General features: G+C 52.7%; 1 protein-coding gene across 1 annotated transcript in view; it reads left to right on the top strand.

The window, feature by feature from the left end:
* Nucleotides 1–22,263, top strand: part of LOC134338927 (protein shisa-7-like) — a 44,701-nt gene extending 22,438 nt beyond the window's left edge. The window contains exons 2-7 of the mRNA XM_063035129.1: nucleotides 5,198–6,408; nucleotides 7,050–7,207; nucleotides 14,256–14,312; nucleotides 17,167–17,235; nucleotides 18,001–18,141; nucleotides 19,422–22,263. Coding sequence (XP_062891199.1) covers nucleotides 5,882–6,408; nucleotides 7,050–7,207; nucleotides 14,256–14,312; nucleotides 17,167–17,235; nucleotides 18,001–18,141; nucleotides 19,422–20,044 — 1,575 coding nt within the window. The 5' untranslated portion in view covers nucleotides 5,198–5,881 and the 3' untranslated portion in view covers nucleotides 20,045–22,263. The remainder of the gene's footprint in view (nucleotides 1–5,197; nucleotides 6,409–7,049; nucleotides 7,208–14,255; nucleotides 14,313–17,166; nucleotides 17,236–18,000; nucleotides 18,142–19,421) is intronic.
* The last annotated feature ends 4,608 nt before the right edge of the window (nucleotides 22,264–26,871 follow it).

Below are 26,871 nucleotides of genomic sequence, written 5' to 3'. Positions count from 1 at the left end.
TCCCCCAGTTCCTCCATCTCACTAGACCCTCTGTCCCCTACTATTACTGGTAGATTATTTATGTCCTCCTTAGTGAAGACAGAACCAAAGTAGTTATTCAATTGGTCTGCCATGTCCTTGCTCCCCATAATCAATTCACCTGTTTCTGTCTGTAGGGGACCTAAACTTGTCTTTACCAGTCTTTTCCTTTTTACATATCTATAAAAGCTTTTACAGTCAGTTTTTATGTTCCCTGCCAGTTTTCTCTCATAATCTTTTTTCCCCTTCCTAATTAAGCCCTTTGTCCTCCTCTGCTGAACTTTGAATTTCTCCCAGTCCTCAGGTGAGCCACTTTTTCTGGCTAATTTGTATGCTTCTTCTTTGGAATTGATACTATCCTTAATTTCTCTTGTCAGCCACGGGTGCACTACCTTCTCCGATTTATTCTTTTGCCAAACTGGGATGAACAATTGTTGTAGTTCATCCATGCGATCTTTAAATGCTTGCCATTGCATATCCACCGTCAACCCTTTAAGTATCATTTGCCCGTCTATCTTAGCTAATTCATGTCTCATACCTTCAAAGTTACCCCTCTTTAAGTTGAGAACCTTTGTTTCTGAATTAACTATGTCACTCTCCATCTTAATGAATTCCACCATATCATGGTCACTCTTACCCAAGGGGCCTCTCACAACAAGATTGCAAATTAACCCTTCCTCATTGCTCAAAACCCAGTCTAGAATAGCCTGCTCTCTAGTTGGTTCCTCGACATGTTGGTTCAAAAAACCATCCCGCATACATTCCAAGAAATCCTCTTCCTCAGCACCTTTACCAATTTGGTTCACCCAATTTACATGTAGATTGAAGTCACCCATTATAACTGCTGTTCCTTTATTGCACACATTTCTAATTTCCTGTTTAATACCATCTCCGACCTCACTCTAACTGTTAGGTGGCCTGTACACAACTCCCACCAGCGTTTTCTGCCCCTTAGTGTTATGCAGCTCTACCCATATCGATTCCACATCTTCCCAGCTTATGTCCTTCCTTTCTATTGCGTTAATCTCATCTTTAACCAGCAACGCCACCCCACCTCCCCTTCCTTCATGTCTATCCCTCCTGAATATTGAATATCCCTGAACGTTGAGCTCCCATCCTTGGTTACCCTGGAGCCATGTCTCTGTGATCCCAACTATATCATAATCATTAATAACAATCTGCACCTTCAATTCATCCACCTTGTTACGAATGCTCCTTGCGTTGACACACAAAACCTTCAGGCGCTCTTTTACAACTCTCTTAGCCCTTATACAATTATGTTGAAAAGTGGCCCTTTTTAATGCTTGCCCTGGATTTGTCGGCCTGCCACTTTTACTTTTCTCCTCAGTACTTTTTGCTTCTACCCTCACTTTACACCCCTCTGTCTCTCTGCACTGGTTCCCATCGCTCTGTTGTGAACTAACCTCCTCACGCCTAGCCTCTTTAATTTGATTCCCACCCCCCAACCATTCTAGTTTAAAGTCACCTCAGTAGCCCCCGCTAATCTCCCTGCCAGGATATTGGTCCCCCTAGGATTCAAGTGTAACCCGTCCTTTTTGTACAGGTCACGCCTGCGCCAAAAGAGGTCCCAATGATCCAAAAACTTGAATCCCTGCCCCCTGCTCCAATCCCTCAGCCACGCATTTATCCTCCACCTCATCGCATTCCTACTCTCACTGTCGTGTGGAACAGGCAGTAATCCCGAGATTACTACCTTTGCAGTCCTTCTTCTCAACTCCCTTCCTAACTCCCTATATTCTCCTTTCAGGACCTCATCCCTTTTCCTACCTATGTCATTGGTACCTATATGTACCACGACCTCTGGCTCCTCACCCTCCCACTTCAGGATATCTTGAACACGATCGGAAATATCCCGGACCCTGGCACCAGGGAGGGAAACTACCATCCGGGTCTCTGGACTGCGTCCACAGAATCGCCTTTCTGACCCCCTTACTATCGAGTCCCCTATCACAACTGCCCTCCTCGTCCTTTCCCTACCCTTCTGAGCTACAGGGCCGGACTCTGTGCCGGAGGCACGGCCACTGTCGCTTCCCCCGGGTAAGCTGTCCCCCCCAACAGTACTCAAACAGGAGTACCTATTGTCAAGGGGCACAGCCACCGGGGTACTCTCTATTACCTGACTCTTCCCCTTCCCCCTCCTAACCATGACCCACTTGTCTGCCATACTAGATCTAGTATTAGGTAATGAACCGGGTCAGGTCACAGATCTCTCAGTGGGTGAGCATCTGGGGGACAGTGACCACCGCTCCCTGGCCTTTAGCATTATCATGGAAAAGGATAGAATCAGAGAGGACAAGAAAATTTTTAATTGGGGAAGGGCAAATTATGAGGCTATAAGGTTAGAACTTGCAGGTGTGAATTGGGATGATGTTTTTGTCCCGGTGAGGAAGATAAAGAATGGCAGGGTGAAGGAACCATGGGTGACAAGTGAGGTGGAAAATCTAGTCAGGTGGAAGAAGGCAGCATACATGAGGTTTAGGAAGCAAGGATCAGATGGGTCTATTGAGGAATATAGGGAAACAAGAAAGGAGCTTAAGAAGGGGCTGAGAGGAGCAAGAAGGGGGCATGAGAAGGCCTTGGTGAGTAGGGTAAAGGAAAACCCCAAGGCATTCTTCAATTATGTGAAGAAAAAAAGGATGACAGGAGTGAAGGTAGGACCGATTAGGGATAAAGGTGGGAAGATGTGCCTGGAGGTTGTGGAAGTGAGCGAGGTCCTCAATGAATACTTCTCTTCAGTATTCACCAATGAGAGGGAATTTGATGACGGTGAGGGCAATATAAGTGAGGTTGATGTTCTGGAGCATGTTGATATTAAGGGAGAGGAGGTGTTGGAGTTGTTAAAATACATTAGGACAGATAAGTCCCCAGGGCCTGACGGAATATTCCCCAGGCTGCTCCACGAGGTGAGGGAAGAGATTGATGAGCCTCTGGCTAGGATCCTTATGTCCTCGTTGTCCACGGGACTGGTACCAGAGGATTGGAGGGAGGTGAATGTTGTCCCCTTGTTCAAAAAAGGTAGTAGGGATAGTCAGGGTAATTATAGACCAGTGAGCCTTACGTCTGTGGTGGGAAAGCTGTTGGAAAAGATTCTTAGAGATAGGATTTATGGGCATTTAGAGAATCATGGTCTGATCAGGGACAGTCAGCATGGCTTTGTGAAGAGCAGATCATGTCTAACAAGCCTGATAGAGTTCTTTGAGGAGGTGACCAGGCATATAGATGAGGGTAGTGCAGTGGATGTGATCTATATGGATTTTAGTAAGGCATTTGACAAGGTTCCACACGGTAGGCTTATTCAGAAGTCAGAAGACATGGGATCCAGGGAAGTTTGACCAGGTGGATTCAGAATTAGCTTGCCTGCAGAAGGCAGAGGGTCATGATGGAGAGAGTACATACGGATTGGAGGGTTGTGACTAGTGGTGTCCCACAAGGATCAGTTCTGGGACCTCTACTTTTCGTGATTTTTATTAACGACCTGGATGTTGGGGTAGAAGGGTGGGTTGGCAAGTTTGCAGACGACACAAAGGTTGGTGGTGTTGTAGATAGTGTAGAGGATTGTCAAAGATCGCAGAGAGACATTGATAGGATGCCGAAGTGGGCTGAGAAGTGGCAGATGGAGTTCAACCTGGAGAAGTGTGAGGTGGTACACTTTGGAAGGACAAACTCCAAGGCAAAATACAAAGTAAATGGCAGGATGCCTGGTAGTGTGGAGGAAACACTCCTCTCAATCTCCTATGCTCCAGGGTACATGTCCACAGATCCCTGAAAGTTGCCTCACAAGTAGATAGGATAGTTAAGAAAGATTATGGAGTGTTAGCTTTCATAAGTCGAGGGATAGAGTTTAAGAGTTGTGAGGTAATGATGCAGCTCTATAAAACTCTGGTTAGGCCACACTTGGAGTACTGTGTCCATTTCTGGTCGCCTCACTATAGGAAGGATGTGGAAGCATTGGAAAGGGTACAGAGGAGATCTACCAGGATGCTGCCTGGTTTAGGGAGTATGGATTGTGATCAGAGATTAAGGGAGCTCGGGCTTTACTCTTTGGAGAGAAGGCGTATGAGAGGAGACATGATAGAGGTATACAAGATATTAAGAGGAATAGATAGAGTGGATAGCCAGCGCCTCTTCCCCAGGGCACCACTGCTCAATACAAGAGGACATGGCTTTAAGGTAAGGGGTAGGACGTTCAAGGGGGATATTAGAGGAAGGTTTTTCACTCAGAGAATGGTTGGTGCGTGGAATGCACTGCCTGAGTCAGTGGTGGAGGCAGATACACTAGTGAAATTTAAGAGACTACTAGACAGGTATATGGAGGAATTTAAGGTGGGGGATTATATAGGAGGCAGGGTTTGCGGGTTGGCACAACAATGTGGGCCAAAGGGCCTGTACTGTGCTGTTCTATGTTCTATGTAATGGGGAAAAGACTCCCTCTGTAACGGGGTAATGGGGGAGAGACTCCCTCTGTAACAGGGGCAATGGGGGAGAGACTCCCTCTGTAGCAGGTGTAATGGGGAGAGACTCCCTCTATAACAGGGGTAATGGGGGAGAGACTCCCTCTGTAACAGGGGTGATGGGGAGAGACTCCCTCTGTAACAGGGGTATTCGGGAAAGACTCCCTCTGTAATACGGGTGATAGGGGAGAGTGTCTCTGTAACAGGGGTAATGAGGAAAGACCCTCTGTAACAGAGAGAGGCAAATTTGAAAAATAATTACTGAGAATGAGTTGCAAAGGTTCGTTGAAAGTGATTTCGTGGGTTGTAGTGTCAATTCTTGGTAAGATGAGTGAAGTTAACTATACTGGTTCAGGAGCCTGACGGCTGTTTCTGAACCTGTTGGGGTCGGACCTGAGGCTCCTGTACCTGCTGCCCGATGGCAGCGTGAGAAGGGATCAGGGCTGAACGTTGGAGGTCCTTGACAATGGCTGCTGCTTTCTTATGGCAGTGCCCCACTCAGAGGTGGGAGGGCTTTACCTGTGATGGACTGGCTGTATCCACCATTTTCTGTGGAGAGAGTGAGGGAGGGGGAAGGAAGGGGAGAGAGGGGGGAGAGAGGGGGAGAGAGACACCTATATTAGGAGACACTTTAATGCATCTCCACGGTTGTGTGGGGTTTTTCACACTTCCGTGCTGCAGATTCACCTCCTCCTTGTGTCCTACAGGGAGAGCATCTGGCCTGCCATCGGAAGAAGAAGGATTTCTCAGCGGAATAAACTCCCCCCCTCCCCACCTCTTCCGCTTTATCCTCCAGGGAAGAGCGAGGGAGGAGAGGAGAAAGCAAGAGAGCGAGGAGAGAAGACTGCAAGAGAAGGAGAAGGAAGAGAGAGAATTAAAAAGGAGTGGAAAGACAGAGCAGAAAAGAGGAGACAGAAGAGCATGAGGGAGTGGGAAGGAGAGTGAGGGTCAAGGGAATTCTCTGAGACACCAGGGAGGAAAAGGAGAAGAGAAAGTGAGAGAAGATTGCAGAAAGATAGCAGAGAGTGTGTGAAACTAAAGAGAAAATAGTGTGAGAGTGCAGAGGGAGAGAGAAAGATCAGAGAGATTATCATAAAAGAGTGAAGAGGAGAGCCGACAGCAAAACGAGAGAAGAGAGAAGGAGAGAGGGGAGATCAAAGAGGAGAGAGTGAGTGAGCAGGAAGAGAAGATCACAGGAGCGTAGAGAGAGAGAAGGGTGGGGAGCAGAGAACAGGAAAGAGGATTGTGGGTGAGTGGAGACAGGGGTCAAAGAAGAGAGGGAAGAGCAGAGGAGGGGAGAGAGTGTGAAGAGCAAAGAGAGGAGAGGAGAAAGGGAGAAGAGAAGGATTTCAGGAGGGTGGGGAGGAGAGGAGAGAGGACCCCAGGCCAAGATGTGGTGGCAAGCTGTGACCGTCTGCCTGATGCTGGCCCCAAGGGGGCTGACAGCCTCAGGACCCAGTGACGGGAGCCAAGAGAGGGGAGAGCGGGAGGTGACGGATGCCTGTTGGGGTTACTACGACGTGATGGGCCACTGGGACCCACCATTCAACTGCAGCGCCGGCCCCTACCTGTACTGCTGCGGAAGTTGTCACTACCGCTTCTGCTGCCAGTTCCACAGCTACCGGCTGGCCCAGGCCTCCTGCAACAACTACCGGCTCCCCGCCTGGGCGGAGGGGGTGCCCAGCCCAGGCACCGGCCCCCGCCATGGGGGTGGCGGAGCGGGTGCCAGGGCAGGGGCGGCCAACTTCCCAGGGGACGCAGAAGACGATGAGGAGCAGCGCAGCCTGGGAGCTGGTCGAGCCAATGCCGCAGTCTACGTCGTCTGTGCCGGCCTGGCCCTGGTTCTGGGCGCTGGCGTTGCTGCCAGGCTTGCATTCCGCAAAGCTGCCCGCGGACCCCGCCACCTTAACGTCTCCAGGTAAGTTCCCTGGTCAGGGCAGCCCCACTTGATGTAGCATTTCTGGAGGGGTGTCCAGGGTTCCCCTCTCAATGTACAATATTGCCAAGTGTTATACAGAGTTCCTCACTCTGTATACCACACTGGGAGGGTCGTATAGGGTTCCCCTCTCAATGTACGGTATTGAGAAGAATGTATGGGGTTATTGTCTCAATGAACCATATTGGGAGTGCATTACAAAGTTTTTCACTTGGTATATCACACTGGGAGGGTGGTACCAGGTTCCTCTCTTGATGTCCCATATTAGGGTGTATGGGGCGCCCCTCTCAGCAGTATTGGGAACGCTATTCACGGATCACCATTTTCAGAGAAGTACAGGGAGTCTCCTATCAATATACCATATTCGATTTCCTACTCAACATGCTGCACTGGGAGAGGCATACTGGGCTACTGGGCTCCCCTCATGATATCCTACATTGGGAGGTGTCCACAGGATTCCACTTTCAATATCCCACATTGGGAGTATCGGATGAGATTCGCACACTGGTTAACAGATAAACCTGCCCCCTCCAACCACAGTTAATCTATCACCGTGCCATACCGGTTCTGAACTGTCTCCTGAATCTCTCCCCACCTACCGCCTCCTTTTCCTGATGGTACAGAGCTCTGGTGAGCATCCTGCGCCACCAGTCTGTCTCCACGCCAGATGCTGAACAGAACAACCTGACCAACACTGGGAGCACCGTGCCAGCTCCGGACAACCAGCCTCATATTGTCAAGAACCACTACACCCCAAGCAAAGCCTGCAAGAATCCCTCAGGTAAGCAGAGCTGGGGAAGGGGTTCTGAGGTTCGCATTGTACTAGGGCTGTGCTATGCAGCTGGGGCTATCAGATTTCAGCCTTATTGTCACACGTACAAGTACCTGAACCTGCGAGGGCAGTTTAGAGTTCCCCTCTTGAAATGTCATATTAGGAGTGGCATCTGGGGTTCCCTTCTAGATATATACTGGGAGTGGTGTATGGGATTCCTCTATCGATATACCACACTAGGAGTGGTGTATTAAGAAGAATAGATAGAGTGGACAGCCAGTGCCTCTTCCCCAGGGCACCACTGCTCAATACAAGAGGACATGGCTTTAAGGTAAGGGGTGGGAAGTTCAAGGGGGATTTTAGAGGAAGGTTTTTTACTCAGAGAATGCTTGGTTCGTGGAATGCACTGCCTGAGTCAGTGGTGGAGGGACATACACTAGTGAAATTTAAGAGACTGTATATAGAGGAATTTAAGGTGGGGGTTATATGGGAGGCAAGGTTTAAGGGTCGGCACAACATTGTGGGCCGAAGGGCCTGTACTGTGCTGAACTATTCAATGTTCTATGTTCTATGTATGGGATTCATGTACTGATATACCACCCTGGGAGTGGTGTATGGGGTTTCTCTGTCGATATACCACACTGGGAGTGGTGTACGGGGTTGCCATCCCAATATACAACTCTGGGAGTGGTGTATTGGGTTCCTCTATCCATATACCACACTGGGAGCAGTGTATGTGGTTTCTCTATCGATATACCACACCAGTAGTGGTGTATGTGGTTCCTCTATCGTAAACCACACTGAGAGTCGGGTATGGGGTTTCTCTACCGATATACCACACAGGGAATGCTGTATGGGGTTCCTCTATCGCTATACCACACTGGGAGTTGTGTATGAGGTTCCTCTATTTATATACCACTCTGGGAGTGGCATATGGGGTTCATCTATCGGTATACCACACTGGGAGTTGTGTATAGGTTTCTCCTATCGATATACCACACCGGTAGTTGTGTATGGGGTTCCTCTACCGTCATACCACACTGGGAGCAGGGTATGGACTTTCTCTATCGATATACCACACTGGGAATGGTGTATAGGGTTATTCTATCGACATACCACACCGAGTCTTGTGTAGGGGATTCCTCTATCGATATACCACACAGGGAGTGGTGAATGGGGTTCATCAATCGATATACCACCCTGGGAATAGTGTAGCGGGGTGCACTATCTGAATACCACACTGGGAATAGTGTAGCGGGTTCCTCTATCAATATACCACACAGAGAATGGTTTATGGGGTTCCTCCATTGATATACGACATCAAGAGTGGTGTAGGGGGTTTCTCTATCGATAAATCACCCTGTGAGTGGTATTGGGGGTTCCTCTATCGATATACCACACCGGGAGTGGTGCAGGGGGTTCCTCTACCGTCATACCACACTGGGAGCGGTGTATGGGGTTTCTCTATCAATACACCACACCGGGACTGGTGTAGGTGTTTCCTCTATCGATATACCACACTGGGAGTGGGGTATGGGGTTCCCATCTCGATATACCACACTGAGAGTGGTTTATGGGGTTTCTCTATCGGTATACCACACTGGGAGTGGTGCAGGGGGTTGCCATCCAGATATACCACACCGGGAGTGGTGTAGGGGTTTCCTCTATCGGTATACCACACTGGGAGTGGTGCAGGGGGTTGCCATCCAGATATACCACACCGGGAGTGGTGTAGGGGTTTCCTCTATCGATATACCACACTGGGAGTGGTGTATGGCGTTCCTCTATCGATATACTACCATGGGAGTAGTGTAGGGGGTTTCTCTATTGATATACCACACTGGGAGTGGTGTATGGGTTTTCCCTATCGATATACCACACTGAGAATGATGTATGGGGTTCCTCTCTCAATATACCACACCAGGACTGGTGTAGGGGGTTTCCTCTGCATACATACCACCTTGGGAATGGTGTAATGCGTTCCTCTATTGATATACCACATTGGGAATGACGTATGGTGTTCATCTATCGATATACCACACTGGGTGCCGTGTATGGGGTTCCTCTATCGATATACCACACTGGGAGTGGTGTATGGGATTCGTCTATCGATATACCACACTGGGAGTGGTGTATAGGGTTTCTCTATCGATATACCACACTAGGAATGTTGTATGGGGTTCCTATATCGATATACCACACTGGCTGTGGTGTATGGGTTTCCCCTATGGATATACCACAGTGAGAATGGTGTATGGCATTCTTCTCTCAATATACCACACTGGGACTGGTGTAGGGGTTTCCTTTATCGATATACCACACTGGGAGTGGTGTATGGGGTTCCCATCCCGATATACCACACTGGGAGTGGTGTATGAGGTAGTTCTATCGATATACCACACTGGGTGCCTTGTATGGTGTTCCTCGATCGAATTCCCACCTTGGGTGTGGTTTTTGGGGTTCCTCTATCGATATTCCACACCGGGAGTGGTGTATGGGGTTCCTCTGTCGATATAACACTCTGAAAGGTGAGGGCATTTGGGCTTCCTCTCACGATATCCAACACTGGGAAGGCCATCCCATTCTGGGAGTGGCATACAGGGAACAAAACAAAGTGAAGTTTATTCTGAAATGCAGAAGTCATGTCTACACATTTGCAATGAAAAGCAGCATCACAGCATCAAACACAAACATAAATTATACATATTTTTGACATGAAAGAATGCAATTAGAAAATAGTACAGATGATCCAGCCCACAATGTTGGGCTCACCGAACCTACTCCAGGATCATTCTAACCTTTCCCTTCCAGGTGGCCTCCATGTCTCCATCTCCATCAAAGAGTTCCTTAAAAGTCCCTAACATAGCTGCCTCTGGCAGGGCATTCCACTCACACACAACTCTCTGTGTGAAACCTTCCCTCTGACACCCTGTCCCCATACTTCCCTCCAGTCACCAATACAATCATTTTCTATCAGCCATTCCTGCCCTGGGAAAGATATCTGGCTGTTCACTCGATTTATGCCTCACCTAGGGTTCATTTTCCCACTGCTGCCTGTAAGGAGTTTGTACATTCTCCCCACAACCATGTGGATTTCCTCCGGGTGCTCTGGTTTCCACCCACAGTCCTAAGACTTACCATTAGGTAGATTATTTGTTCATTGTAAATTGTCCCATGATTAGGCGAGGATTAAATTGAGGGATTGCTGGGTGGGGAGGCTTGACGGGCGAATTCCGCACTGCATCACGATCCAAAAATAAAACTAAATCAGGTCACCTCCCACCCTTCTCTGCTCCAAAGAGAAAAGCCCCAGCTTACTCAACCTTTCCTCATAAGACATGTTCTGGTAAATCTCTTCTGTACCTTCTCTAAAGCTCCCACGTACTTTCCATAATGAGGCAACCCCATACTCCAAGTGTGGGGTGGCCTGAGTTTTCTGGAACAAATAAGATTTTTTTAAAGTCCATTGTAGTCAAGGTGGTCACGGTGTTACAGAGGAGGTGGTCTGGGTGTTACAGAGGAGGTGGTCACAGTGTTACAGAGGAGGTGGTCACGGTGTTACAGAGGAGGTGGTCACGGTGTTACAGAGGAGGTGGTCACAGTGTTACAGAGGAGGTGGCCACGGTGTTACAGAGGAGGTGGTCACGGTGTTACAGAGGAGGTGGTCACGGTGTTGCAGAGGAGGTGGTCACGGTGTTGCAGAGGAGGTGGTCACGGTGTTACAGAGGAGGTGGTCACGGTGTTACAGAGGAGGTTGTCACAGGATTACAGAGGAGGTGGTCACGGTGTTACAGAGGAGGTTGTCACAGGATTACAGAGGAGGTGGTCACGGTGTTACAGAGGAGGTGGTCACGGTGTTGCAGAGGAGGTGGTCACGGTGTTACAGAGGAGGTGGTCACGGTGTTACAGAGGAGGTTGTCACAGGATTACAGAGGAGGTGGTCACGGTGTTACAGAGGAGGTGGTCACGGTGTTGCAGAGGAGGTGGTCACGGTGTTGCAGAGGAGGTGGTCACGGTGTTACAGAGGAGGTGGTCACGGTGTTACAGAGTGGGGGTCACGGTGTTACAGAGGAGGTGGTCACGGTGTTACAGAGGAGGTTGTCACAGGATTACAGAGGAGGTGGTCACGGTGTTACAGAGGAGGTTGTCACAGGATTACAGAGGAGGTGGTCACGGTGTTACAGAGGAGGTGGTCACAGTGTTACAGAGGAGGTGGTCACGGGATTACAGAGGAGGTGGTCACGGTGTTACAGAGGAGGTGGTCACAGGGTTATAGAGGAGGTGGTCACGGTGTTACAGAGGAGGTGGTCACGGGATTACAGAGGAGGTGGTCACGGTGTTACAGAGGAGGTGGTCACAGGGTTATAGAGGAGGTGGTCACGGTGTTACAGAGGAAGTGGTCACGGGATTACAGAGGAGGTGGTCACAGTGTTACAGAGGAGGTGGTCACGGTGTTGCAGAGGAGGTGGTCACGGTGTTACAGAGGAGGTGGTCACGGTGTTACAGAGGAGGTTGTCACAGGTTTACAGAGGAGGTGGTCACGGTGTTACAGAGGAGGTGGTCACGGTGTTACAGAGGAGGTTGTCACAGGATTACAGAGGAGGTGGTCACGGTGTTACAGAGGAGGTGGTCACGGTGTTGCAGAGGAGGTGGTCACGGTGTTACAGAGGAGGTGGTCACGGTGTTACAGAGGAGGTTGTCACAGGATTACAGAGGAGGTGGTCACGGTGTTGCAGAGGAGGTGGTCACGGTGTTGCAGAGGAGGTGGTCACGGTGTTACAGAGGAGGTGGTCACGGTGTTACAGAGTGGGGGTCACGGTGTTACAGAGGAGGTGGTCACGGTGTTACAGAGGAGGTTGTCACAGGATTACAGAGGAGGTGGTCACGGTGTTACAGAGGAGGTGGTCACAGTGTTACAGAGGAGGTGGTCACGGGATTACAGAGGAGGTGGTCACGGTGTTACAGAGGAGGTGGTCACAGGGTTATAGAGGAGGTGGTCACGGTGTTACAGAGGAGGTGGTCACGGGATTACAGAGGAGGTGGTCACGGTGTTACAGAGGAGGTGGTCACGGTGTTACAGAGGAGGTTGTCACAGGATTACAGAGGAGGTGGTCACGGTGTTACAGAGGAGGTTGTCACAGGATTACAGAGGAGGTGGTCACGGTGTTACAGAGGAGGTGGTCACAGTGTTACAGAGGAGGTGGTCACGGGATTACAGAGGAGGTGGTCACGGTGTTACAGAGGAGGTGGTCACAGGGTTATAGAGGAGGTGGTCACGGTGTTACAGAGGAGGTGGTCACGGGATTACAGAGGAGGTGGTCACGGTGTTACAGAGGAGGTGGTCACAGGGTTATAGAGGAGGTGGTCACGGTGTTACAGAGGAAGTGGTCACGGGATTACAGAGGAGGTGGTCACAGTGTTACAGAGGAGGTGGTCACGGTGTTGCAGAGGAGGTGGTCACGGGGTTACAGAGGAGGTGGTCACGGTGTTACAGAGGAGGTTGTCACAGGATTACAGAGGAGGTGGTCACGGTGTTACAGAGGAGGTGGTCACGGTGTTACAGAGGAGGTTGTCACAGGATTACAGAGGAGGTGGTCACGGTGTTACAGAGGAGGTGGTCACGGTGTTGCAGAGGAGGTGGTCACGGTGTTACAGAGGAGGTGGTCACGGTGTTACAGAGGAGGTTGTCACAGGATTACAGAGGAGGTGGTCACGGTGTTGCAGAGGAGGTGGTCACGGTGTTGCAGAGGAGGTGGTCACGGTGTTACAGAGGAGGTGGTCACGGTGTTACAGAGTGGGGGTCACGGTGTTACAGAGGAGGTGGTCACGGTGTTACAGAGGAGGTTGTCACAGGATTACAGAGGAGGTGGTCACGGTGTTACAGAGGAGGTGGTCACAGTGTTACAGAGGAGGTGGTCACGGGATTACAGAGGAGGTGGTCACGGTGTTACAGAGGAGGTGGTCACAGGGTTATAGAGGAGGTGGTCACGGTGTTACAGAGGAGGTGGTCACGGGATTACAGAGGAGGTGGTCACGGTGTTACAGAGGAGGTGGTCACAGGGTTATAGAGGAGGTGGTCACGGTGTTACAGAGGAGGTGGTCACAGGGTTATAGAGGAGGTGGTCACGGTGTTACAGAGGAGGTGGTCACGGGATTACAGAGGAGGTGGTCACAGTGTTACAGAGGAGGTGGTCACGGGATTACAGAGGAGGTGGTCACAGTGTTACAGAGGTGGTGGTCACGGTGTTACAGAGGAGGTTGTCACGGTGTTATAGAGGAGTGACATGTCATGACATCCTTGCCATGGAGGGAGTACAAAGAAGGTTCACCAGATTGATTCCTGGGATGGCAGGACTTTCATATGATGAAAGGCTGGATGAACTGGGCTTGTACTCGTTGGAATTTAGAAGATTGAGGGGGGATCTTATTGAAACGTATAAAATCCTAAAGGGATTGGACAGGCTAGATGCAGGAAGATTGTTCCCAATGTTGGGGAAGTCCAGAACGAGGGGTCACAGTTTGAGGATAAAGGGGAAGCCTTTTGGGATCGAGATCAGGAAAAACTTCTTCACACAGAGAGTAGTGAATCTGTGGAATTCTCTGCCACAGGAAACAGTTGAGGCCAGTTCATTGGCTATATTTAAGAGGGAGTTAGATATGGCCCTTGTGGCTAGGGGGATCAGGGGGTATGGAGGAAAGGCTGGTACAGGGTTCTGTGTTGGATGATCAGCCATGATCATACTGAATGGCGGTGCAGGCTCGGGGCCGAATGGCCTACTCCTGCACCTATATTCTATAATTTCTATGAAATTGGTGACCACTGAGAAATCCTGCCTTCCACAGTGGACGGGGAGCAATGGTGTTTGACAAAGAGGTCTCCCAGTCTGCGCCAGATTTCATTGATGTGGAGGGGCGCTGGATATAGTAGATGACCCCGAGGCTTAGAGGGATATGAGCCAAACTCAAGCAGACGGGGCAGTTTCGAAAGGGTGGCAGAGACAGCTGGGCTGGCGGCCAATGTTGGATGACACCCTCTAACTCCAGCCTCTCTCCTCAGGCCAGGTCCCACAGGGCAGGAGACAGTCTGGAGACGGCACCCTCCAGCGGATGCAAGGTAGGTCTGATCCCAACCTTCCCCACCCTCAGCCCACCACCATCCACAAGGCAGAGCTTGAGGGGAGGGAGGATATCGTCAGCAGGTATGTCTGGGAGTTGAGAGGATAGTGGTGTCAGGGTGTGAAGAAGTGGCCCTCACAGAGTGAGCCATGGAACGTCCATGTTCATCTGGTTGGACTGACTGTTGGTGTCAGACAGCACACACAGGCCCTTTGGCCCAACTCGTCCGCTGGAATTCAGAAGAGTGACGTATGAGCTCATTGAAACCCATTGATTTGGTGAAAAGGTTTGAAGTGGGTGTGGAGAGGATGTTTGCTATGGTGGGAAAGTCTAAGACCAGAGGACACAGCCTCGGAATACAGGGGCGTCCATTTAGAACAGAGATGAGAACCACTTTCTATAGTCAGAGAGTGGTGAATCTGTAGAACTCTCTGCCACGGGCAGCTTTGGAGGTCAAGTCTTTATGTATATTTAAGGCAGAGGTTGATAGATTCTTCATTGGTCAGGAGAAGAAAGAAGGGCTGATAGAAAAAATGGATCAGGCATGATGAAATGGGCCAAATGGCCTAATTCTGCTCCTATATCTTATGGGCTTATGCTTTTCTGTGCCTCTTGGTTTTATACATCTCTGTAGCGTCACTCCTGAGTCTCCTACACTCCGAAGAATAAAGTCCCAACCTTTCTCCATAACTTAGTCCCTCGAATCCTGGCAACATCTTCGTAAATCTCCTCTGCACTCTTTCCAGCTCAATGGCATCTTTCCTACAGCAGGGTGATCAAAACTGAACACAATACTCCGAGTCTGGTCCCACCAATGTCTTGTACAACTGTAACATAACGTCCCAACTCCTGTACTCCATGCCCTGACTGATGAAGGGCAGCATGGCAAACGTCTTCTTCACCTCCCTGTCTACCTGTGACTCCACTTTCAGGGAATCATGTCCCTGTACCCCTGGGTCCCTCTGTTCTACAACACTCCCCAGGGTCCCTATCTACCTGTGACTCCACTTTCAGGGAACCATGTCCCTATACCCCAGGGTCACACTGTTCTACAACACTCCCCAGGGTCCCTGTCTACCTGTGACTCCACTTTCAGGGAACCATGTCCCTGTACCCCAGGGTCCCTCTGTTCTGTAATGTTTCCCAGGGTCCCTGTTTACCTGTGACTCCACTTCCTGGGAACCATGTCCCTGTACCCCCGGGTCCCTGTTCTGTAATGTTCCCCAGGGTCCCTGTTTACTTGTGACTCCACTTTCAGGGAACCATGTCCCTGTACCCCAGGGTCCCTCTGTTCTACAACACTCCCCAGGGTCCCTGTCTACCTGTGACTCCACTTTCAGGGAACCATGTCCCTGTACCCCAGGGTCCCTCTGTTCTATATCAGTTCCAAAGTCGGACCATAAACCTTTGCCCTTTTGTTCTAACAAGCTGCATCTCTGCTTGGTACGGAAACTGCTCTGCGACAGATAATCAAAACTGCCCAACACATCACCGGCACCCGCCTACCCACCATCAGTGACATAGATACAGAAAGGTGCTGGAAAAGGGCCGGTAACATCAGGAAGGATCCCACACACCCTGCTCACGGACTGTTTGTCCCACTCCCATCAGGGAGGAGGCTACGTAGCATCCACATCAGGACCTCCAGACTCCAAAACAGTTCCTTTCCCCAAGCAGTGAGGCTGATCAACACCTCCACCCAGTAACCCCCAACCACCACTACTTTATCACTTCCTGTCGGTCACCTTATGTACAGACACTCCAGTGCCTGGTCTCACCTTATGAACATACAATCTGTGTGTATAAGTAGCCTATGTTTTTTATATTTATTGTGTTTTTTTATTATTGTGTACTTTATCTCGTGTTGGCACATGACCAGGTGGTTAAGGCATTCGTCTAGTGATCTGAAGGTCGCTAGTTCAAGCCTTGGCTAAGGCAGCGTGTTGTGTCCTTGAGCAAGGCACTTAACCACACATTGTTCTGCGACGACACCAGTGCCAAGCTGTATCGGCCCTAGTGTCCTCCCCTTGGACAACATCGGTGGTGTGGAGAGGGTAGTCTTGCAGCATGGGCAACTGCCAGTCTTCCATACGACCTTGCCCAGGCCTGCGCTGTGGAAGCCTACCAAGGCACAAATCCATGGTCTCACGAGACTATACTTTATGCCTATACTTTATCTCATTGTGTGTTTCTGTGGGCATTGCTTCCCTAGTGACAACTATTTAATTCCTCTTTACACTACACTCGTGTACTGGAAATGACATTAAATAATTTGGAATCTTGAACCTTTGATTCCTCCACCCTGGGGAAAGCGACGGTGACCTAAGAGAATAAGATATGGGAGCAGAATTAGGCCATTCGGCCCATTGAGTCTGCTTCGCCATTTCATCATGGTTGGTCCATTCCCCTCTCAACCCCAATCCCCTGCCAACTGCCCGTACCTTCATGCCCTGACCAGTCAAGAATCTATCAACCTCTGCCTTAAATATACATAAAGACTTGGCCTTCACAGCCACCTGTGTCAATGAGTTCGGCAGATTCACCACTCTCTGGCTAAAGAAATTCCTCCTCATCTCTGTTCTAAAAGGACACCCCTCTATTCTGAGGCTGCATCCTCTGGTCTTAGACTCTCCCACCATAGGAAATGTCCTCTCCACGTCCACTCTATCACATTCGATGGGTTCCATTACAAACAGTTTCTGCCTTCAGACTGGAGCCTCCAAAGGGTATCACTCCCATTCTGCCATACATCAACGGGCATACGTTGTGGGTCTTTTTATTCTGAATGGGTTTGAGGAATGTAGACACAGCAGGGAATCGCAAAAATAACCATCCTCCTCTCTCGTCCCCAGGGAACACATACCACAACCTCAAACACGTGGTGGGAAGCAGCCCAGGACACGCAGGAACCTTGCCCCTAGGTGAGCGTCAGAAAGAGAGAGAAAGCGACGGGCAGACACGTCTCCCCTCCCTTCTTGTTGCCCCACCCTTCTCTCCTGCTCTACGCCGACATAGACTGAGACGCCAACCCACACCACGTCCTCCTCCCCTGCTTCAATACGGCAACAGGCAACAAAGGTCGATTCGACAGCGGAGGGGGTAGGATTGGGAGAGATGCTTCCCACCCTGGAGTCGTGGCTCTGTTGAACCAGGTGGATGGAGCGGTGGGTGAGACGGATGAGGATTAACCCTCTCATTGCTTTTTCCTCCACTACCCACAGAGAGACAGACACCACCCTCGGAGACTCTCTCACACACACGCACACACACACAGACAGACAGACACTGACACAAGCCAGTCTGTTTAACCCTCTCCTGGCTGCGCTCTGGTTATACAGGGACACGGTGTTCGATCGTTAATCCTCTCCCTCACCGCTGCTCCCATTCTGTATGTGTGTGTGTGTGTGTGTGTGTGTCTCCCTCCCTCACTCTCTCTCTTACTCTCTGTCCCTCCATCTATCCTTCTCATTCACTCCCACTATCTCCCTTCCACTTTCTCTCTTCATATTTAACCCTCTACCTTTCCATCTCTCATTCTCTCGTTCAATCCCTCACTTTCTCTCTCCCTCCTTCCCATTTCTCCCTTCCCCTCTCCCCTATCTCCTCCTCCCTCTCCCTCTCCACTCTCCACCCCTCCTTCTCCCCTCTCTCTCTCAACCCCTCCCTCTCACTCCATCCTTGCACAGACCGCTCCCGAGGACACCATCACTCCCGGCAGAGCGGACTTCTCACCTCGTGTTCCTACCACAACCTCTCCCACCTGCCACCCACGTACGAGGCCGTTGTTCGGCAGGACGTTAACAGATACTCCTCGCTCCGGAGGCTTGGTGAGCTCATCAGGGGACGGGTTTGGGGGGAGAGGGGCGGGGAGGGAAGGGACAGGTGTTGGCGCACAGGTGTGTTGGGACAGGTGCAGATGGGGACAGGTGTGGATGGAGACAGGTGTGGATGGGGACAGGTATGAGTGGAGACAGGTGCAGATGGGGACAGATGTGGATGGAGACAGGTGTGGATGGGGACAGGTGTGAGTGGGACAGGTGTGGATGGGGACAGGTGTGGATGGGGACAGGTGTGAGTGGAGGCAGGTGTGAGTGGGGACAGATGTGAGTGGGGCAGTTGTGAGTGGGGCAGGTGTGGATGGGGACAGATGTGAGTGTGGATAGGTGTCCATGGAGGCAGGAGTGATTGGAGACAAGTGTGAGTGGGGTCAGGTGTGTAGGGTCAGGTGTGTGGAGTCGGGTGGGGATGGGTAGGTGTGAGGGGGACAGGTGTGGAATGGGGACAGGTTTAACTGGAGACGCGCGAGTGGAGACAGTTGTGAGCTGGGGAGGGTGTGAGTGGACACTGGTGAGGATGGGGGCACATGTGGATTGGGACAGCTGTGACCGGGGACGGGTGTGAGTGCGGACAGGTGTGAGTGCGGACAGGTGTAAGTAGGGACAGGGATGAGTGGGTCAGATGTGAGTGGGGACAGATGTGGATGGAGACAAGTCTGAGTGGGGACTGGTGTGAGTGGGAACAGGTGTGGATGGGGACCAGTGTTAGTGGGAACCGTTGTGAGTGGGGACAAGTGTGAGTGTGGCAGGGGATAGGTGTTTGTGGGGACGGGTGTGGAAGGCGACAGGTGTGAGTGGGGACAGGTGTGAATGGAGACAGGTGTGGATGGAGACAGGTGTGGATGGGGACAGGTGTGGATGTGGACAGGTGTGGATAGGGACAGGTTTGAGTGGGGACAGGTGTGAATGGGGATCTTTAGACATTGGAAATTGACATCTTCACACATGGGATTGACCTGCCTCTCTTTCATCCTCTCCCCCTTTTCTCTCTCACCTTCTCTCCCTCCCCTTTCCTCCTCTCTGCCTCTCTTCACCTATACCTCACTTCCTCATTCCCTACTTTAATCCCTCCCTTATTCTCGGCTTCCCTCTCTCCCCTCTCTTTCTGTCCCTCTCCCTCTTTCCCTCTCTTCTTTTCCCTCCCACCCTTTCTTCACTTCTTATCCTTTCCCTCCCTTCCTCTTTCCTCCTCTCCTTACCACTCTGCCACTCTGTTTCCTCCCTCCCCCCTCATCTCATCACCTTTCGCTCCATCCCTTCTCTCCCACCAGCCCGGGACGTTGAGGATTGCTGCCAACACCGCCACCTCCCCGAGACTCCCGGACGGGGCACCCTCCCCCTGCGCCGCCCACCCCGAAACCACCCCTCCTCCAGTGCCCTACCATCATCACCCTCCCCCTGCCCGAGACGGGCCATCTCCCAGGACCGTCTGCTGTCTGAGCCGGGACACCCTGCCACCTCCTCCTTCCCCCCTCTCCCCCCTCCGCGGCCACGCTCCTCCCGCTCCCGCGAGCGGCTTTGCCCCACTGCCCCGCCCCCTCCCCCACCCCCTCCTCCCCCTCCACCCCCTCCACCTCTATCCCCCTTCTTCCTGCCACTCTCGCAGAAGGCCCTATCCTACGGGAACGTCTCCTCGCCCTCCCGTCCCTGGATCGAGCGTCACCAGATCGTCAAGATGAACTCCCACCCCTCGGCCGGCTCTCCCCGAGGGGGTGGGGGAGGAGGGGGGAGTGGGGGAGGGGCAGGGGTGGGTGTCACTCCAACTCTGCCCAGTGCCGAGCGCCGCCAAGCCTTCGCCGCCAAGAGGCACAGCACCGTGGACCAACTCCAGCCCTTGCCAGGGCACCCGGCAACCCAGATCCGCTCGGGCTCCAAGGCCGAGGTCACCGTCTGAGATTCAACCCCGCCCTTCTCAAACATCCCTCTCCATCCTCCCTCTTTCCTTCTCTGCATTCCGTCCCTATTGCTGCTCCACCGCCCAGCCCAACTGTCCACCTCCCTCCCTCCCACTACCTTCCACTCCACCCTCATCTCTCTCTCCCTCCTCCTATCTTCCCCTCTCTCATCATTCCCCTCCCTCTTTCTCTGTCCCCTTCTCTACCTCTCCCTCCTTTCTCTCCCGTTCTCTTTCCCCCTCCCTGCCTCCCCTATCTTCTTCAACACTCCTCCTCTCCTCCTTCTCTCCCCTTCCTCCTCACTGCCTGAGGTGAGACCCCCCATCTCTCTCACCCTCCTTCTCTTTCACAGTCGCTTCCTTTCCCTTTCCTCCCTCCTTCTCCCTCTTCCCCTCTTCCTCGAGCTCTCTGGACGAGGACAGCTGGGCACCACGTCCCTGGCATCCAGTCGACCCATCTCAGTTTGCCTGCTCATCCTCAGCTACACCATGGGGGAACCTCCTCTTCCCACACCCTCTCCCACTTCACCCCAGCCGACTCCAAGGAGCTTCCAACTCCCAGCGGGAATGTTGGATGAGGCAGCCACATTTCAGAGACACCCTGGGCTCCCCTCCATAGTCTTCACTGAAGAGAGGTTGGCATTGGGTGGTGAGCTGAGGCCTGGTATTCCAGAAGGACTTTTCCCATCAAGGCACCTTCTGTAGATGTCTAGAGTGATTGTCAACCACTTTAGAGAAAGATCTCTCCCATCCACCATTTTAGAGGGTGATTGGTTCTGTCAGCCATTTTGAAGAAGATAATTGACACACTCCCCACCACTGTAGGTGAAGACTAGTTCTCATGAGTTAATTCAGTGTATCCTTGGTCCCACCCCCACCCCCCCCCCGGTGGTTTTGCACCAATACTGACCACATTAGAAGGATTTGGGACACTATTATCCATAACGGCTAAGTTAAAGGTGTTTAGGACATCACTGGCCATAGCACAGAAGATCAAACCAATACCAACCAAGTTAAAGATGTTTGTGACCCCAATGAACAGTGTAGAGGCAATTGGACAAATACCGGGTACATTTGAGAGATTTAGGAAACTATTGGCCATTGCAGAGAAAGTTGCACCAATAGCGAACAGGGTTAGAGGAGCTTGGGACAACGTTAGCCATTGCAGCGAGGATTGGACCAATCAATGCCAGCCAAGTTCAAGGGGTTGGGTCACCATTGTCCATGGCAAAGGAAGTCGGACCAATATCAACCATGTCAGATGGAGTTGGAAAATCACTGGCCATTGGACCACTGCCAACCAACTTGAACTATTGGACTATCCTCATCCATGTCTGAGACTGTTTGGGTATATTGAAAGGTGACAGGGCCATTGCTTCTAATCAGCAGATGGGGGCCATTTATTTGGTGATGAAGCCCAACGGAGTACTCCAGCACAGGAGACGAAATACGGAGGGGGTTCAATCCTTGCCTGCACTGAGACGTTGGTGGGGAGGGAGGTGAGGGGGTGATGGAGTTATGTGGTCGGGACTGGAATTATTTTGATTTCCTTATCCAGGCTATGCATGGTGGAGATGGGGTTGGGGTTTGATGTTCTCTCCTTGCTGGAGGTGGGGAGGGAGGGGGACGAGTTCCCAACCCCTTCCCCATTCTCCCCACCTTCAGCCCAGCCCCCAACCCATCCCCGTCCTCAGCACAACTACATCAGCGGCATAAACGGTGTCGGAGATGGAGAACCCAGTCGGAGACATGACTTCACTCTCCCTCGAGAAGATCTTATTCCAGGAAGAAGAGATGTAGGGATGGGCGCTTGTGGGGGGTGGGGGAGGTGTGCAGAAGATAGATGCCCCAAGCACCTGGAGACCCCTAACCCCAGGCGGAGAGCGGACAGCGTTGGCCATGGACCGATAACGGCCAAGTAGAGGGAACTGGGATCCCATTCGCTATAGTAAACCCCCAACCCCGGGCGTTAGAACGCAGCTGGCAATCTCGACGAGTTTGTGTGTGTTTTTTAAAAGCCAGGACGAACTTTTGTAAAAGAAGTTTTATTCTGTCTCGTATATCTTTGTAAAACCAATTTTAGCTACCAAGGCTTTTTATTGGCAAGACAGGGGAAGTTATTCCCCTCCCTGCAGCGGGGTGTGCTGGGTGGGGTTACAGGGGGAGGGCATGCGATCACTTTATTCTGGGTTTTTGTTCTGTGTTCAGATATTTTGATGTTTTGAATTGAATAAAGGAATCTTGGTGTACGTCTTCATGCAGTTCCGAACAATTCCGCCCCAGAGGCGATGAGTGAGTGAGCGAGGCCTCCGTCGGCCAGGTCGACTGAGGATATTGCGTTCCGGCTGGGCTGTCTACCTGATACGCCAGCCGGGGCAGAACGATATAGAGAGCAAGCCGCTACCCATGTAGGAGGCTCCCGCTCTCCACGATGAGCCCGAAGGAATGGCCGATACAGTTTGATACCAGCGGTGCTTCAGGAGTTGCCGGTCAGTATTGACTTAGGGACTGCAGCTCCGGATCTGGGGTTTACTCCCGAATTCTTCCCCGTGAGCGGGTATAGACACAAGGCAGTGGAGGTTTGAGATCAGAGTATTCCGTCTCGATGAGCTGACAGCCACGACTGATGAGCCCATCTGCCCGAAGCGGCAGTCACCCGCCTTTACCCCTTTGTCAATGGAAACGGTTCTGCCGGGCTCAGTAGCTAAACCACACGTGAAGGCCAGGAGCTGGACTTGGTTGTCAGAGGCTGTTTGAGACGTGCGCCATTGGGAGCATTTAATAGTTACTGGGACCTCATCCCCCTTCCCCCCTCCCCCAGCTATAACGAGGAATCAAGGTGGGGGGCGGGGGACATGGGGATGGAAATTGTGCACAGGGCAGAGACGGAGACTGCGCACGGTGCTCCCGGTGTGGGTCTGTCCCAGGAAAACGGAGACGGGAAATGTGCACGGTGCTTCCACTGTGGGTCTGACCCAGGGATACGGAGATGGGAACTGTGCATGGTGCTCCCGGTGTGGGCCTGACCCAGGGGGATATGGAGACGGGAACTGTGCACGGTGATCCCGGTGTGGGTCTGACCCAGGGGGATACGGAGACGGGAACTGTGCACGGTGCTCCCGGTGTGGGTCTGACCCAGGGGGATACGGAGATGGGAACTGTGCACGGTGCTCCCGGTGTGGGTCTGACCCAGGGGGATACGGAGATGGGAACTGTGCACGGTGCTCCCTGTGTGGGTCTGACCCGGAGGAATACGGAGATGGGAACTGTGCACGGTGATCCCGGTGTGGGTCTGACCCAGGGGGATACGGAGATGCGAACTGTGCACGGTGCTCCCGGTGTGCGCCTGACCCAGGGATACGGAGATGGGAACTGTGCACGGTGCTTCCGGTGTGGGTCTCACCCAGGGATACGGAGATGGGAACTGTGCACGGTGATCCCGGTGTGGGTCTGACCCAGGGATACGGAGATGGGAACTGTGCATGGTGCTCCCGGTGTGGGCCTGACCCAGGGGGATATGGAGACGGGAAATGTGCACGGTGATCCCGGTGTGGGTCTGACCCAGGGGGATACGGAGATGGGAACTGTGCACGGTGCTCCCGGTGTGGGTCTGACCCGGAGGAATACGGAGATGGGAACTGTGCACGGTGATCCCGGTGTGGGTCTGACCCAGGGGGATACGGAGATGGGAACTGTGCACGGTGATCCCGGTGTGGGTCTGACCCAGGGGGATACGGAGATGAGAACTGTGCACGGTGCTCCCGGTGTGGGTCTGACCCGGAGGAATACGGAGATGGGAACTGTGCACGGTGCTCCCGGTGTGCGCCTGACCCGGAGGAATACGGAGATGGGAACTGTGCACGGTGCTCCCGGTGTGCGCCTGACCCAGGGATACGGAGATGGGAACTGTGCACGGTGCTTCCGGTGTGGGTCTCACCCAGGGATACGGAGAGAGGAACTGTGCATGGTGCTCCCGGTGTGGGCCTGACCCAGGGGGATATGGAGACGGGAACTGTGTACGGTGATCCGGTGTGGGTCTGACCCAGGGGGATACGGAGATGGGAACTGTGCACGGTGCTTCCACTGCGGGTCTGACCCAGGGATACGGAGATGGGAACTGTGCACGGTGATCCCGGTGTGGGTCTGACCCGGAGGAATACGTAGATGGGAACTGTGCACGGTGATCCCGGTGTGGGTCTGACCCGGAGGAATACGGAGATGGGAACTGTGCACGGTGATCCCGGTGTGGGTCTGACCCAGGGGGATACGGAGATGGGAACTGTGCACGGTGATCCCGGTGTGGGTCTGACCCAGGGGGATACGGAGATGGGAACTGTGCACGGAGCTTCCACTGCGGGTCTGTCCCAGGGATACGGAGATGGGAACTGTGCACGGTGCTCCCGGTGTGCGCCTGACCCAGGGATACGGAGATGGGAACTGTGCACGGTGCTTCCACTGCGGGTCTGTCCCAGGGATACGGAGATGGGAACTGTGCACGGTGCTTCCGGTGTGGGTCTGACCCAGGGACGCGGATACTGGGTGATACGGAGACAGGAACCGTCCACCTCTCCCCTTTCCCTGCACATCTATGTGTCTGTGTCCTCGCCGATTAACCCCCTCGATTGTATCTGCCTCCTCCTCCACCCCTGGCAGCACGTTCTAGGTATCTAAAGCTCTATGTGTGATTAAAAAAAACGTCACCCTCTCATCTCATTTGAACTTTCCCCCTCTCAGCTTAAACACACGCCCTCTGGTATTAGACATCTCCACCCTGGGGAAACAGATATTCCCCGTCTTCTCTAGCTGTGCCTCTCATAAACTTATAAACCTCTATCAGATCTCCCCTCACCTTCCACCGCTCTGGAGAAAACAACCCAAGTTTGTCCACCCTCTCCTTGTAGCTCACACCCTCTAATGCAGGCAGCACCCTGGTGAACCTCCTGCACCCTGTCCAAAGCCTGCGGGTTTTTCCGCTGACACGGGGCGATCTCTGTGCCTCCCTCCGTTGGTCGGGGTCGAGAACGCACGTTGCATCGCAGCTGTTGACGCGATACGCAAGCCAGGGCAGTACAATACAGACAGCGAGCCGTCGCCATCTACCGGGGCAGAACAATACAGACAGCGAGCCGTCGCCATCTACCGGGGCAGAACAATACAGACAGCGAGCCGTCGCCATTGCCGGGGCAATACAATACAGACAGCGAGCCGTCGCCATCTACCGGGGCAGAACAATACAGACAGCGAGCCGTCGCCATCTACCGGGGCAATACAATACAGACAGCGAGCCGTCGCCATTGCCGGGGCAATACAATACAGACAGCGAGCCGTCGCCATCTACCGGGGCAGAACAATACAGACAGCGAGCCGTCGCCATTGCCGGGGCAATACAATACAGACAGCGAGCCGTCGCCATCTACCGGGGCAGAACAATACAGACAGCGAGCCGTCGCCATCTACCGGGGCAGAACAATACAGACAGCGAGCCGTCGCCATCTACCGGGGCAGAACAATACAGACAGCGAGCCGTCGCCATCTACCGGGGCAGAACAATACAGACAGCGAGCCGTCGCCATTGCCGGGGCAATACAATACAGACAGCGAGCCGTCGCCATCTACCGGGGCAGAACAATACAGACAGCGAGCCGTCGCCATTGCCGGGGCAATACAATACAGACAGCGAGCCGTCGCCATCTACCGGGGCAGAACAATACAGACAGCGAGCCGTCGCCATTGCCGGGGCAATACAATACAGACAGCGAGCCGTCGCCATCTACCGGGGCAGAACAATACAGACAGCGAGCCGTCGCCATCTACCGGGGCAGAACAATACAGACAGCGAGCCGTCGCCATCTACCGGGGCAGAACAATACAGACAGCGAGCCGTCGCCATTGCCGGGGCAATACAATACAGAGAGCGAGCCGTCGCCATCTACCGTGGCAATACAATACAGAGAGCGAGCCGTCGCCATCTGCCGGGGCAATACAATACAGACAGCGAGCCGTCGCCATCTACCGGGGCAGAACAATACAGACAGCGAGCCGTCGCCATCTGCCGGGGCAGAACAATACAGACAGCGAGCCGTCGCCATTGCCGGGGCAATACAATACAGAGAGCGAGCCGTCGCCATCTGCCGGGGCAATACAATACAGAGAGCGAGCCGTCGCCATCTGCCGGGGCAATACAATACAGAGAGCGAGCCGTCGCCATCTACCGAGGCAATACAATACAGAGAGCGAGCCGTCGCCATCTGCCGGGGCAATATCATACAGAGAGCGAGCCGTCGCCATCTGCCGGGGCAATACAATACAGAGAGCGAGTCGTCGCCATCTGCCGGGGCAATATCATACAGAGAGCGAGCCGTCGCCATCTGCCGGGGCAATACAATACAGAGAGCGAGTCGTCGCCATCTGCCGGGGCAATATCATACAGAGAGCGAGCCGTCGCCATCTGCCGGGGCAATACAATACAGAGAGCGAGCCGTCGCCATCTACCGGGGCAATACAATACAGAGAGCGAGCCGTCGCCATCTGCCGGGGCAATACAATACAGAGAGCGAGCCGTCGCCGTCTGCCGGGGCAATACAATACAGAGAGCGAGCCGTCGCCATCTACCGGGGCAATACAATACAGAGAGCGAGCCGTCGCCGTCTGCCGGGGCAATATCATACAGAGAGCGAGCCGTCGCCGTCTGCCGGGGCAATACAATACAGAGAGCGAGCCGTCGCCGTCTGCCGGGGCAATACAATACAGAGAGCGAGCCGTCGCCATCTACCGAGGCAATACAATACAGAGAGCGAGCCGTCGCCATCTGCCGGGGCAATACAATA

The sequence above is a fragment of the Mobula hypostoma genome, chromosome 28 (assembly GCF_963921235.1).
Source record: "Mobula hypostoma chromosome 28, sMobHyp1.1, whole genome shotgun sequence".
NCBI classification, from domain to species: domain Eukaryota; kingdom Metazoa; phylum Chordata; class Chondrichthyes; order Myliobatiformes; family Myliobatidae; genus Mobula; species Mobula hypostoma.
Note: the sequence above shows the minus strand (reverse complement) of the source record. Positions and strands in the feature narration are given on the sequence as shown.